The sequence below is a fragment of the Wolffia australiana genome, chromosome 10 (assembly GCF_029677425.1).
Source record: "Wolffia australiana isolate 7733 chromosome 10, ASM2967742v1".
Lineage (NCBI taxonomy): Eukaryota > Viridiplantae > Streptophyta > Magnoliopsida > Alismatales > Araceae > Wolffia > Wolffia australiana.
The window spans coordinates 16987309-17001283 of record NC_135844.1 but is presented as its reverse complement, the minus strand read 5'-3'; the positions used below and the strand labels follow the sequence as shown (position 1 = coordinate 17001283).

Below are 13975 nucleotides of genomic sequence, written 5' to 3'. Positions count from 1 at the left end.
CATCAATTAATCATGTTGATTTGCAAGTTATCAATAATCCTACATCCGTGTGAGACTCCTGAATGATTTAGGGTATGGTTAATCATAATCCATCATTCTATTATTACTGATGAGTTAAATGGATCATTATCTAGCGTCTTTTCTAATATCCTCACTAGCTGGTGAGTGATTTAGTTTCATCATCTTCCTTGAGTCAATCTCCTCTTATTCCAAGGGGGCATGATCCCATCTAGACCACTCAATCACTTTGGTGTGCTTCTTATAATATCCAAGTGAAGACTTTTTTTTAAGCCCATGGTTAGAGTCTTATATGTTGTAGTCAAAACATAGTTGCCATCCACAAGATGTCCTTGGTGACTTGGGTTGATGGATCACTTATACAACCGTGACACAAATTAATCTGATTGGTGTTTAGTTATAACGCCATTGAGGGATGCATACTGATCAATTCAATGAATTCTTTCACCAAAGAGCACCTCCCATCTGTCCTTAATATTTACACACTAACAAACACAGGTGGTGTGATTCGCTTGATGGCCACATAACATCCATCATGAAGTAGGATGGTAAACTTGGAGAACAATGTTATAGGGGTACACCTTATAGTGTATTCTACTCCATCATAGAGGCTCATTTTTTCTACCAGTATTCGAAATATACTTTAGTCTCATGTAATATTATATACCTCGTAATGTGTTTTAGAAATGACAGTTTTGCCAAGGAAAATAACTAACTAATTGAGAAAATAAGTATTAATTATTTTAATATATTAATTATGTTCAGTTATCTACACATATTAATCATCATTGTGTTTAAATAAGAACAATCTTACAATAATCACTAGGTTCTGATTTATTTTGTTATATGAGTTTGAGAGTAACCACTCTATAGTTTTTTAAGACAAGCTATCATTTTCTTATGATTTTATTAAAAAGTAGAATTTAAATAAATATAAAATTAATTTTTTTTGAAAATAGGATTCAAGGAGAAGCCTATGGCATTTATTGTACCCAATGACAAGGCCTCATACTCGTGGAGAAGTTAATGACACATTTATCCCATTTTGATTAAGCTAAATTAAAGCCCAGATTAATCCAGTTCAAAGGGAGTAAGTTTTGTGGAACTATTTCACAATTAAAATTTAAAAGATACTTTCCTGTTGGAGGAAGGATACAATATAAATAAAGGCTGAATTCAAGATGTCTCTCCTTTAATCCCAATGTCTGAGAACTTTAAATCCTACTCCCCATCTCTATATCACAACTTGAGAAGTATGTCCCACCATTTACTGGCCAAGTGCAAATTCCACGTGAGGATGAAGGATATCCATATGGATAATAATCTATAAAAATAAAAAAACCAATCTGAGTATAAAACCTGGACGACCACACAAACCTCAATAAAGGTAGGTTTTTTTATGCACTTTAGTGCTTCTCATCCAGATCTCTTTCTCAAAGCTTCAGACCACTTCAATCTTTATTCTTCATGAATCCCGAATGGATCCAAATGAAATTATTATGAGTTTTTTCACATCACCAATTTGAATTGGGTATACAGTCTTAAGGGTGGAACAATCAAGGGGGAAAGATGGAGTTCAAATAAAAAATCAAAGACCTTAGCTTGTGAATGAATTTTAAGGTTTCAAGTTCCAAAAATTTCTTCACATCTACATTATCAACATCCTTGAAAACATTGATATACTTCCCATTCGAAATTGTTAGCCATCCTTAAGAATAGGGAAGTCTATACGACCATGTCTTGAACTCCTCAAGCGTGTCAAATCTAATTGGCATCAAAAGATTCCAGCTTCTATTTTTGCATATAATCTTAATTGATCATATTCTAAATCTCCTAAATCATGTATCTCTAATAAACATGAATACAAGGTGACAATAAATCAGTTTGACTCTATGAGTTAAGCAGAGATCATTAAAAGGCTTAAATAAGCAAAAAAAATAGCATAATTTTGGACTTGGGTAATATTAAAGGTATTCATTAAATTAATACATAATATGATTAAGATATGCTGTTTATCATATAATTAATACATAATATGATTAAGATATGCTTAGGTGATAAAGTAAAATGATACATCATATAATTATCCTAAATCATTTTAAGTTATCACCAAGTAGCTGTCTCCTTCTGTTTGATCAAAAGGAGGCTTGACTGCATGAAGTAGGCCCAATTGAATCAACTCGGTGAAGAAAATATTGTAACTAAAAATATCCTTCCTACAATTTTTGAATATTAAATAAATTAAATTGGTTCATTTTTAACCTCCAAAAGTAATATAAAATCTAATATATGAAAACATTTTAAAAATTGGTAATAAATATTTTCATAAGAACATTAGGTGAATACCTACTTTTTGTGTTTTGACCCTTATCCACTGTGTACCAGTAAGGAATTTATTATTCACATTATTTCTTTAATTAAAACATTATGCTAATAAAAAATATGGTTCATCGGTGATAATGTGAAAAAACATATTTTATTATCTTCAATTATTTTTGTTTAATACTTTTTATGCTATTTGTTGACCGTTCAATCTTAAAATGTAGGCTCAAGTCAATCGTTATTGTTGTAACTTATTGCTAGAAGAAATAAGAACAAAAAAGTTCATTTTAAGTCACAATCACTTATTTTAATTCATATTAGTAATTATTAAACAAAGATTTATGTTTGTTCAATAAAATATGAGAACAGAGCACCTCTCGATTTCAACACTTTTGTTAGATCAAATAATATTAATAATGTTATTCCAGTGACTTATGTATGACCTAAGATGGGGAGGGGTAAAATAGTTAACTATGTTAGAGTGAAAATTTTATATATATATTTTATACATAATAAAATTTTGAATGGGATAGAGTAAATTTTTTCTATAGTTTTTTTTCCTTTTTATTAGACTAGTCCTTAATTTTATTTACGGGTATCCAGAAAAATGTGACGATGAGTTCTAACCACCTTTTTGAGAGTCCCCTTAAAAAAAATACTTTAAAAGAAGTGTTGGGTTCTTGAGGCCTTGATTTGGATGAACATGATGATTCCTTGCTACAAAATACTTTAAAAAAATCACAACAATATTAATAAAACTTTGAAATAAAGCTCCTATACACAGATCACATCCGTGATTCCTTCAATCCTCAAATGAGTCATGTGGATCTGCTCATGTGTGCAGCCTTTAGAAGTATCTATGTGGTCCTCGACACGTCAAATCTCCTCCTCCACCTTGGGAAGTTACGTTCAACCTCCATCACCCTCATTACACCATCCAGATCTCATCTAGAATGGAGAGGAGAAATGGGGAGAAGGGAGAAGAATGGGAAGGCCTATGAACAATTCTAGCTTTAGTGAATTTGATTAAGAGCCTTCCCATATTTATACTAAGTGAGTATTTTTCATTAAACACTCCTCCCCCCAAACTTAAGTCTATCTTTCAATGTCCATAGACCATTTGAGTGACCCTCTAGGCCCATGTATCAGTCTAGTTACCAACGCCATCAACCTAATAACCTTTATTGGCTATCTAAATTAATAACCATCTAAATTAATAAACTATACAACCATGATGGATGTTACAATTGTCCATCCACAATACATATTTGATGTCTTATGTCTAAGGACCACTTACACAACAATGATGTCAATCAACCTGATTGATATTTCAGTATAATACCATTCAGGAATTTGTATAGATCAATTTAGTGAACTCTTTCCACTAAAGAACACCCACAATCTATCCTTAGCGTCTCCACATTAATCGCCATGAGAACGACCATACTTTGATGAGGCTAGATAGTATTATTCTATCAGAATACTTTGATGTCTTTCTCGAGTATCCTTTGAATAGGAATCTTTAGAATACATGCTTAAAACTAGTGATTTTCTTATTAAGATCTCATCATAATTCACTAAGTCCAATCATGTATTCATTGACTTCAACATAAGCATCACACATGCTCTCCAATGAATATGTTCTATAAATGAACATGGAAAGAGACATGGAATCTGTGATTGCCTTGCCGACCACATTTATTTTCATTAATAAGGCATAACACATATACCAAAAAATAAAATATTGGTAAATCACTGTCTTCATCGATCCCCATACTCTTCCTCGTTGTCATGATGCTTTACCTTGTTCAACTCGATCTACAAAGCTTTCTCTTTGTTGAGTCCCAAAGCCTACTGTGATCCACTTACCTGATCTAAGTACTCATGGATATGTAATCATGTTAGCCAAATATATTTTTAATGATAGTCAATAATAAATAATGATGAAATTTATTTCAAAGAAAAAACACTCTGAATATTTAATCAATTATTAAAAGTGTTTAAATATATTAAAATTATGTTGCTCGGGATAACCTGGGGGGTTGAATTAGGTTGTCCCCTAGACCTTTTTAATTTCTTAAGTTATTTTAACTACAATCCTAGATTTTCTTTGTCTATGTTTTAAGACGATGAGTGAGGGAAGGATGACACTCAATTTTTTTATACAGGATAGGGATATTCCCTTACTCCTGTCTTGGGATATTCAGCCAAATTTCTTAATCAATCTCTAACCAAGTCTTTATAGCCTCCCAAGCTAAACCAGCCTGGAAATAAGGATACACAGATATCACCTATCTAGGAATTGAAATGGCGATCTGTCTCAAGCCTCCTTAGCCTTAGAAGGTTTACAAGCCTTCTCAATTCCTTCTTAGTCAGACCACCCAGGTCCTCTTGGTCGGTCCACTTTGCCTTTATCCTAAGATACACTTATCTCCGTCCTTGGATTCACCAAGGTAATGTGTTGAATAATCCATATGCTTCACTGAATACTCTCACAAAATTTAAGAGAATAATACTTCATAGATAAAGCAACAACTATCAATTTGGTAATTTCGAATATTTTAATGATCAATCACATGTATTACCATTTAAATTAACACAACTGATCTACGATTTTCTTTAATAATCAAGTATGACTATTTCAATACCTCAACAGTCCACCTTAATCACTGAACAATTTCAGCAGAGTTTTGTTTGTATTTTAGCAAAATCTCACGTTTATCTGGCTAGTGGAAATTCAATGTTTTAATGATAAACCATACTAAACTTACAATTGAACTCAAACCTGGAAGTATTTGTGCAAATACTTCAGTAGCCTTCCTTTTTCTTTCTTTGAAAAATGAAGTGTTTACTTTCTTGGAGCGTTAATCTGGGCCCAACACACAAAGGAAAATTATCCAAACTATTCTGTAATAAATTCTTGGGTTCGATCGCGATCAATCCAAGCTCAACTTAATTTAATCCAGTTCAAAAACAATTTTGGCATCAAACTAGATGCAGTGATTATGGGTAGATGACCCAATATTCATATGAGTTTAAAAAAAACTTACAATTAACAATCAGCACATTTAATAAATTTAGTTAAGACACAGTTGATCTATTTCAAGTTTTGCTCCAACCATCCACTTTGGTTTCGAAGATTAATCTCACTTAATTTTTCAACTCAATAACACCCAAGACTGAAGCAAATTTCAAACAATTTCAATAATGTGTTTCAGGATTAAATCTAAGCAGGCAATTGACTTCAAAGTGTTAATTGAAGTAAAGATAATTTGATCGCGCCAAATTAAAGTTCAGATGAAATTGATCAGACTTGTAAGTTCATTCAAGGGTCAATGATCTAATTGAACGATTAAAATTTAGTTTCACGTTATAGAGTTATATTTGATGCTCTGATCAAATATAAATATGCGTGACTAAATATGCGTGCATATTATCGATTCAATGTGGAGAATAATGCACCCTACTAATACTCCAACAATACTCAAGTAATTTTTACCAAACCTCAATATTGAACTATTGAAGATTTTTCTGCCTCCAGCACCTCGTCAAGAGCTTCCTCAGCTAACCCTGAAATCAAGGAATACAAAAACCAACACATGAGCAACCAGAATGACCTTACCGAGTTTCTTCCCGATGATCTAGGTCTCACACGTTGATCTCGACCTATTATCTCAGGGATCGTTCTGGAGGAGTCCTCCCCTTGTACTTCACTCGTACACAGGAATTTCTTTTTCCTCAAAAGAAATAGTCGTTCTTTGTTTTGCTTTTCTCTTGAATGAGGTCGAAGTTCTTCATCACTTTCTTGAATAATGCAAACACGGTCCGGTGAGCCCAAGACCACTATTCCCTTTCTTTCTTATTTCAAACATCCTAGCCTTATGCCTAAAATGGCCCTGCATTGCTTAATGTAAAAGCTACTTCTGTCAAGGGTAAAATAAATAAGATAATAAATATAATTGAAATTTTGTAATCTTTATACTTAAGACAACAAACTTACCCTTAAAAACATTACTCTCTGCACCTGAAAAAATCCAAGAAAATTAGGACATCGTTTGTGTATATTTCTTCCTTAGAATCATTTTGATTCTCAGATAATACATAGGAAATCATTTTAGTCAACTTTGAGCTAGTGTTCCACATTAAACCATGCTATGGTTGACTTCTCATTTGCCTTGATAGAATCATTATAAATTCATCGAAATTCTCAAAACTCAAGATTCATGTTTAGGCATCAATCTCCAAAATATACATTGCTTTTACATAGGTCTTGATTCTCTTTCTCCATCTTTGTGGTATCCTTCTTGTTTTGAGTGTTTTATGTATACTTAATCTTTCTTAGGAAAAATTCACCACTAGTTGAAGACATGTGTAAATCGTTATTCTTGTTTTGAAGTCTTTCTAGAGAGCTTCTAGACATTTCCTTATTTTGTTGCATGTAAATTTCAAAACGCTCAAAGAAATTACGCATAAAATCTAAAAAAATAATAGAACCTGAAGAATAAGAATAAGGTGATTTTGTGGTGATTCTTTGAGTAAATATCTCATAATGCTATGCTTTGTTTCCATGTAATTTCTTCAATCTTGCGTCAAAATTGCAGGGTCCTAGATGGTATGGATTTTTTAGAAATAATATACTTTTTAATTACAATTCAAAAGAAATTTCACAAATCTCGAAAAAGTGATCTTCAAAACAAGGCTTCTAATGGTGTGATCTTGAGTCACATCTTTTTCAAAACATCACTGAGTCTCACTGTAATAAATAATCACAAAATTCTTTTTCAAAAAAATATTAAAAATCCTCAAAGGATGATGTTCTAGGGCAAGGTTGTCAACTATGCAAATTCTGGGGCACAACCTTGTTATCCTTGTAACTTATTTATACATGCACCACAAAACATGAATCCAAATCCTATAGAAAACACTTGGTGTGTTAAAAATTCCAAAATAGCCTCAACATATATTCAGAAGTCCAGATCTGATGTTTGTACTTTGTACAGAAATTTTCACCAAGTGAGAGAGAGTAGATGATTTGGAAGTAGGCATAAATATGTGCTTTAAAAGTGAAAGGGATTCAAGAGTGAACACTTGGTGTGTCATATATGGGCTTCAAAAGTGAAAGGGGGCAAATATGTAATTTTCGAAAGCCAACAGCCAAATGGATATAACATGAGAGAAAAATAAGACATTAACAACTTTAATGTCAAATTAGCATAATTACACATTTTCCATTCAGTTCAGTTAAATGGAAGAATCAATAATTGGATTTCCTCCTTGAGTTTACTATAAAAAACTCTTACTTTTTGTAAATATCTGAAATTGTCGTAATAAAATAATTATTAAAATTTAAGTTTATTTATCTCTTGATAAGCTCTCATAAAAAAATCATTAATTCAGATATAAATATACAATGTAGGTAGAAAAATCCATGTTGGCCAGCATATTTCACTAGCAAGATGGTTTTTTGATCAATATCTCATAACAATCTTCGCTCCTAGCTCGATGATTATGTATGTAGACTGGATGGTCAAGCATCATACATCTTTCCATAAATGTGTGAGTTGCATTGCTTGAACCATATGATGCAGTTAGCTTCAAATCAATATTTTCATATATGAATAAACATGTCTGATCTGACATAATCCCATTAAGTGTTGACGTAACATTTTACACTTTTCAACATTCATCAAAAGGCATCCTTATCCTTAATCATCAAATAAGTATTTATTTAATTAAAGGAACTAACTAGTATGTTCGGGAATGAGTGGTCGTATGTTAACTATGATTTATGGATAATTCACTTCACGATTTATATGTTGACATATTTTCTTAGATCATAGCAGAGAGGATTTAATTTCATACAATACAGAATAATCATCTCAGGAAACTAGTATGATACTTTAATGGGAACATGATGTGAGTTGAATATCCGGAAATGATTTTTTTTCTGAGTAGAAATATTGGTTGTTGAGCCAATATTTGAAATTGTTGCGGTGTAGTTAGAAGTGTCATGCGCTCCAACTTGTCTGATGCGATGTCATAATTTTTTGCTGTTTTACTTCGCAACACGCAATGTGGTTTATTCATGATAATGGATTTGAATGCAAAAATGAATTTACTTGTTTCGTTACTTTCATTGTCTTTGTTACCTTATGAGATGCGTATTTTATACTTTTTATTATTTGAATTAAATAAAAAAAGTTCAATATGGGTGATCTACTTTAAATGCCTCTTGGGTATCCAACTTTCACCAACAATTGGAAGCATGATCAAACCTAAATAGAGATGCCTCGTCCTTGGAGTTTAACAGCACGCTATAATCCATAAATTAACAAAAGGGCATTGATATTGGAACACCAGGGCAATTTAGAGAGTAGAGCGAATGAATGAGAGAGAAATTGAGAGGTAAACATATAGAGATTATGTGAGAGTGAGAGAAGAACAACATCTCACTAGCAAGAAATTGAGAAAGATAAAAGACGGTTTTAGGGAGAGGAAGGGGGAAAGAGAGAGAGAGAGAGGGATGGAGGGAGGGAGGATTTCCTCCCTCGGTATATGACAGGCTGAGAATTTATGAAATATCTCACCAGCAGTATAAATTCGACCACAATGACCTGGTCACCACAAACGCATAATAAATGTCAACATGATAATATGATTAATTCATAGGCATACCTGAATAGAATGTGAAGAAGTTTGCAGCACCTCTGGAGTTCCCAGAACGGCAGGTACAGCTCGAAGAGGAAAAAAAAACCCAACTCCTTCAATTCGTTCTTCTCCTCTTTCTTCCTTGCTGGGGGCACTCCTCCACATCTACAGAGCTACTGCTCCTGCCCCTGTTCCTGGGCGGCCTAGAAGACCCAGCGCTATTAGCACCTTGAATTACAGCCATGGTGCTAGAGGCAGAGGGGTGGTCAGCACCCTGCAGGGCCGACTCGTGGCCGCCGCCGCCTCCGCCGCCGCCGTCGGCAGACGGAGTCCCCAACATCCCGGAGAACCCGGCGGCACCGACGGAGAGCCTGGGAGGAAAGCTGCTCAGGCGGCTGATAATTGAGCTGCTGTTCCCCTCACTCTGCAGACCCAGAGAAGAATTCCTCTGCGGCAATGGATGGATCAGACCAAGAGCTTCGCTCTCCGGGCTCGCCTCGGCTCGGCCCGGCCGCCGGGCTCGCAGCCTCGTCGCGACGCGGCGGTGGGCGCTGTTGATCGTCTCCTGCAGGCTTGCCTCGACGACGCCGAGAGAGATCTCCTCGCCGAGGAACCGCCGCCACGCGCTGGAGACGCCCATGCTGAGCCGCCTCGACAGCGGCCGCCGTATCCTCTGCCGCCAGCTCTCCACGCGCCGAGCCCGGGGCCGCGGCGGGATGGCCAAGTTCAAGTCTTCCTCCCTCCTCCCCTTGCTTCCCGAGCTGCCCCGGCCATAGACGGGGGTGATGGTGGTCTCAACGACCTCCCCTTTGCAGACGGGGCATTCCCTGTGAGTGCTGTGGAGGTGAAGCCACTGGTAGAGGCAAGGCCAGCAGAACAAGTGCCCACAGGACGTGACCACGGGCTCCTGGGCAAGGTCCAGGCAGATGTTGCACTCGAAGTCGACGCCGCGGTTGCCCTTCTTCTCCTCCTCTTCCTCCTCCACCGCCTCGTCGACGTCGCCCTTTTCACCGATCTTGCTCTTCCCAGAAGGATCCGCGGACCCATCACAGTTCTCCCGATTGGGATCGCAGTCCGACTGCCGCCCAATTCCGTAGGAATGGGGGAATTGCAGCGATCTCTGAGCCTGTAATCGCTGCTGGAGCTGGATCAATCGCCTGAATCGGGACTCGGGTTCGAGAAATCCGCGGCGAAGAGGCAGCTGAGGCTCGTCCTCCCCTCCAAAGATCTCTCCTGACCCAACAACAACCTGCTCGAAATGGGTCGAGGTCGACGGCGAGATCTGAGCATGGGACACGCCTCCGCCTACGCCTTCTGGCGCAAACCCGTCATCGGCAGACGGCGACCCTAAAGAGGAAAGAAAGCGAGAGCTCCTGTCATTGTTACCAGAGGTTACTTGCGCCGAGTAGAGGTCCGCAATCTGGGCCGGGGATGAAATGTTCAGCAGAGGGCTTGAAGCGACGAGCTGGTAGGGGGGCCAATGGGGGGAGAAGACCCCGCTAAAATCAGCAACAGGGTCGGTCAGAAAGGGCGGCAATCGATCGACGGGTATCGGCCGTTCGATCCGCGGATGAGACGTCCCGGCTTGATGCTCCGCCGGCCTGGACATGGCGGCCGGAGAATCCTCTGATTCATCCATGGAAGAAGCTTCGCGAAATGGAGATCCCAGAACGAGATCAGATCCGAGACCCCCGCCGCGGGGACGAAGAGACGATCTTGGAAATCCAAGATACAAGTTTAGATCCATTCCTCTACCTCCGATGCCTACTCCATCGCGCTCTCTTCTCGGAAGATCGATTTGCAGCCCCTGCGAAACCCTAGAAGAAGCTCGATCTTGTCGATCGATCGAGAGAGAAAGAGGGACGAGCCGAGGTAGAAGAAAGACTTTCTATTCAGACGTGATGTCGCAACGGACGGCGGAGATTGAAGGAGAGTTTTCTCCCTCCGTCTGATCGTGCGACACGTGGATTTTTTGGAAGATAACCCCCCTTCTTGTTTCCTTATTTCGATCGCGTCCCTGCAACTTCCCCTCTTTTGACCGGTGGGCTTGCCACGCGTGCGTTGACGGGACGGGTGACGCGATGATGAGAAATAATATCGATTTTTTTATTTGTTTTGCCGTTTTAGAAAATATAGGCATGTGATTTGGAAGGCGACGAGTTGAACATTTGAAATTCGAGTTGTTAAAGAAATCTGAAGAAGCTAAACACGGACTTTGAATTCGTCAGGGGAGCAAAGATCGCTCGGAGCAGTGATTGGAATGCTGTTTGCGAAGAGTTTGAGGACGCCTCTGTTGAAAATTTTTGTTGTTCTTGCATGTTCGTTGACCTAGATTATCGAATTTTGTTTTCTTCTTCTTTTTCTATTCTCTGAAACGAGGGTTTTACGCCGCTCTAGAACTATTTCAACAGTCGGAGGATTTCAACGCATCTTTTTGAGTGGTAGGTAATTGGCGTATATGGTGAAATCGGGATTATGCGTGATGTTATTGCGCTCTGAGCTGTTGAAATCCTCTGCCGCTTGAAATTGGGGAGAATGAACCGTTTGTACAAGAGCTACGCCTGTTCTGGATTTGCGCCGAGAAAAACTTGCGAAATTTATGTTAAAGCTTTTGGATTGGCTTCAATATCGGTCGATACACAGGAAGGAGAACTGGATCAAGTATGTAATTCTCTGAGGGGGCGCATAAATTGGGATAACCTCGACGTCAGTCTCGGTAAGTTAGAACTGAGTAGTAGCCTTGTTGATAGAGTTCTGATTCATCTTAGAGAACCAAGCAATGCGAAAAGATCTCTAAGTTTCTTCCATTGGTGTTCCCAAAGGAAGAAGCACAATCACGGGGTCAGATCCTTCTGTTTGATGATTCATATTCTAGTTCAGGCTGGATTAACCGCCGATGCAACGGCGCTGCTTGAGTCTATCCTACAAAAGAACTCGAATTCTGAATCCTCATTGTTTGATGTCGCGGAAACGCTGATCTCCACTCATAAAGACGTTCAACCCGGTCACCGAGCCTTTGATCTTCTAGTTCAGACTTGTTCCAAGCTAAGATTCTACTTCGTAGCATTCAGGATTTGCTGTCATCATGAACAACTTGGATTCATGCCAAGCCTTATTTCGTTCAACACCTTGTTGCATGTGGTGCAGAGATCTGGGCAGAAAGACCTTACATGGGAGATTTATGAATTCATGATCTTCAAAAGAATCTACCCAAATCAGTTCACCATTGAAATCATGACTGAATCAATGTGCAAAGAAGGGACTTTGCTAAGAATGGTGGCCGTTCTGGATCAAATACATCCCAAGAGATGCTCCCCAACCGTGATCGTCAACGCTGCTCTGGTCCTAAGAATCATAGAACAAGGCAGGACAGAGGAGGGGATTCTTCTGGCCAGGAGGATGCTGCAGAAGAACTTAATTCTTGATATTGTTGCTAGCAGTCTGATCATCCATGCCTACTGCAGATCTGGTAATTCGAATCTAGCCATTGATTCCCAAGATGAGATGCTCAAGAGAGGCCATCCGATGAACGCCTTTGTGTCCACAGCCTTGATTGAGCTTCATATCAGGGAGGGGAAGGCCGAGGCTGTGGAGATCATGCTTCAGAAAATGCATCTTGCAGGATTAAAACCTTATGAAGAGACATATAATGTCTTGATTATATGGTTTTCAAAACAAGGCAGGTTGGAAGAGGCTTGGAATTTCTGCAAGAGAATGGTTGATGGGAAATGTTTGCCCAGCAATAAAGCTTCTGAGGCTCTGATTGGTAGATTGTGTGAGAGTGGACACGTGGAGAAAGCTGAGATATTGTTGACAAGGCTAATGGAGAAGGGGTTTAGTCCAGGAGAATTGATCTACTGTGATCTCATCAGTGGGTTTGGGAGAACAGGAAAGTTTCAGTCGGTTTTGAGGCTGTATAATGAGGTTGAATGGAGGGAAGTCTCTGTTAGTGTTCTTCTCTATAAGGCAGTAATTAGGAGCCTGTTCTTGTGTGGAAAGCCAGCGGAGGCCGAGAAGATCTTCAGCCGCTTGAAAAAAAAGTTTGGGACTTCATCCATGATCATTAATGAGTTGATGATGCCAGCAGATTAGCAGAAATTGTTATGTTGGCCTGAAATTTTGATTATATATGTGCGTCAAGATTGAGATGCTTTATTTGATGAAGCCTGTGGAATTTCTATGAGTGTTCTTCTGTATAACGTGTTCAATCCGACCTTGAACCGTTTGAGTGAGACGTTTGTGACTCATCCATGGGTATTAATGAGTTGATGATAGGGTTGGCGATTCTACCAGATATATTGCATCGAGATCGGATTGACAGAGTCAAACCGCTGATCGATATCATCTGATCGAATGCTTGGGTCGATCGCTATCATCTGATCAATGATCGATCCGTTCAATCTGTCAGGATTGTATAAAACTCTTATGACAGAGAGAGTCTTGGGTTGGGCAATCAATTGGATGGTCGATAGGAAAATCTGATTGACCCCAATCGATCACTGATCGATCGACCTTTTTGATCTATCCATTCGATCGATCAGGAGCATGCAGATTCTTAGTACATGATCCCCCTAGCATCATTGACCATTCATCATTGACCATTATTTTACAAAAATTGATAGTAGATATGTATAGTGCACGGACGCGGACGGGACGGTTTTTTTGGCCCAGGACGAAAAATTGTCCCGATCACGAGGTTGGACAAAAACTGGGATGGAAATTCGTCCCGAGATGAATGGGACGGTTTTCGTCCACTCGGAGGAAAAAAACCGTCACATCCATGTCCCGGCACTGATTCCGGACGTTGGATGGGACGGTCTTCGTCCATCGTCCACATCCCGTATGATCCGGAACAATATTAGTGCAGGGACGCGGATGAGACGGTTTTTTGTTCTAGGGCGAAAAAATCGTCCTGTCCGCGAGGTTGGACGAAAACCGGGACGGTAATTCGTCCCGTCCGGAGGTTTCGGACGAAAAAACTGTCCCG

At 38.8% G+C, this 13975-nt stretch overlaps 2 protein-coding genes across 3 annotated transcripts; one reads left to right on the top strand and one right to left on the bottom strand.

Moving 5' to 3' along the window:
* Positions 1-8729: 8729 nt before the first annotated feature.
* LOC144708578 (uncharacterized) lies at positions 8730-10845 on the bottom strand. Of its 2 annotated transcripts, none has more exons than XM_078581973.1 (2): positions 9016-10845; positions 8730-8954 (listed from the first exon to the last, which is right to left on the bottom strand). In XM_078581973.1, the coding sequence occupies exon 1, from the start codon at positions 10733-10735 to the stop codon at positions 9104-9106; it is 1632 nt and encodes a 543-aa protein (XP_078438099.1). In that variant the 5' UTR covers positions 10736-10845; the 3' UTR covers positions 8730-8954; positions 9016-9103. The 2 variants fall into 2 exon arrangements, with proteins under 2 accessions (XP_078438099.1, XP_078438101.1); XM_078581975.1 differs by having other exon boundaries at positions 9046-10845.
* A 678-nt stretch (positions 10846-11523) lies between these two features.
* Positions 11524-13080, top strand: LOC144708316 (putative pentatricopeptide repeat-containing protein At5g36300). The gene has a single exon (XM_078581559.1). The coding sequence runs from the start codon at positions 11524-11526 to the stop codon at positions 13078-13080; it is 1557 nt and encodes a 518-aa protein (XP_078437685.1).
* The last annotated feature ends 895 nt before the right edge of the window (positions 13081-13975 follow it).

Bases quoted from the DNA above. Each gene is read 5' to 3' on its own strand.
- LOC144708578 (XM_078581973.1), bottom strand. From the start codon at position 10,735: ATGGATCTAAACTTGTATCTTGGATTTCCAAGATCGTCTCTTCGTCCC.
- LOC144708316 (XM_078581559.1), top strand. From the start codon at position 11,524: ATGAACCGTTTGTACAAGAGCTACGCCTGTTCTGGATTTGCGCCGAGA.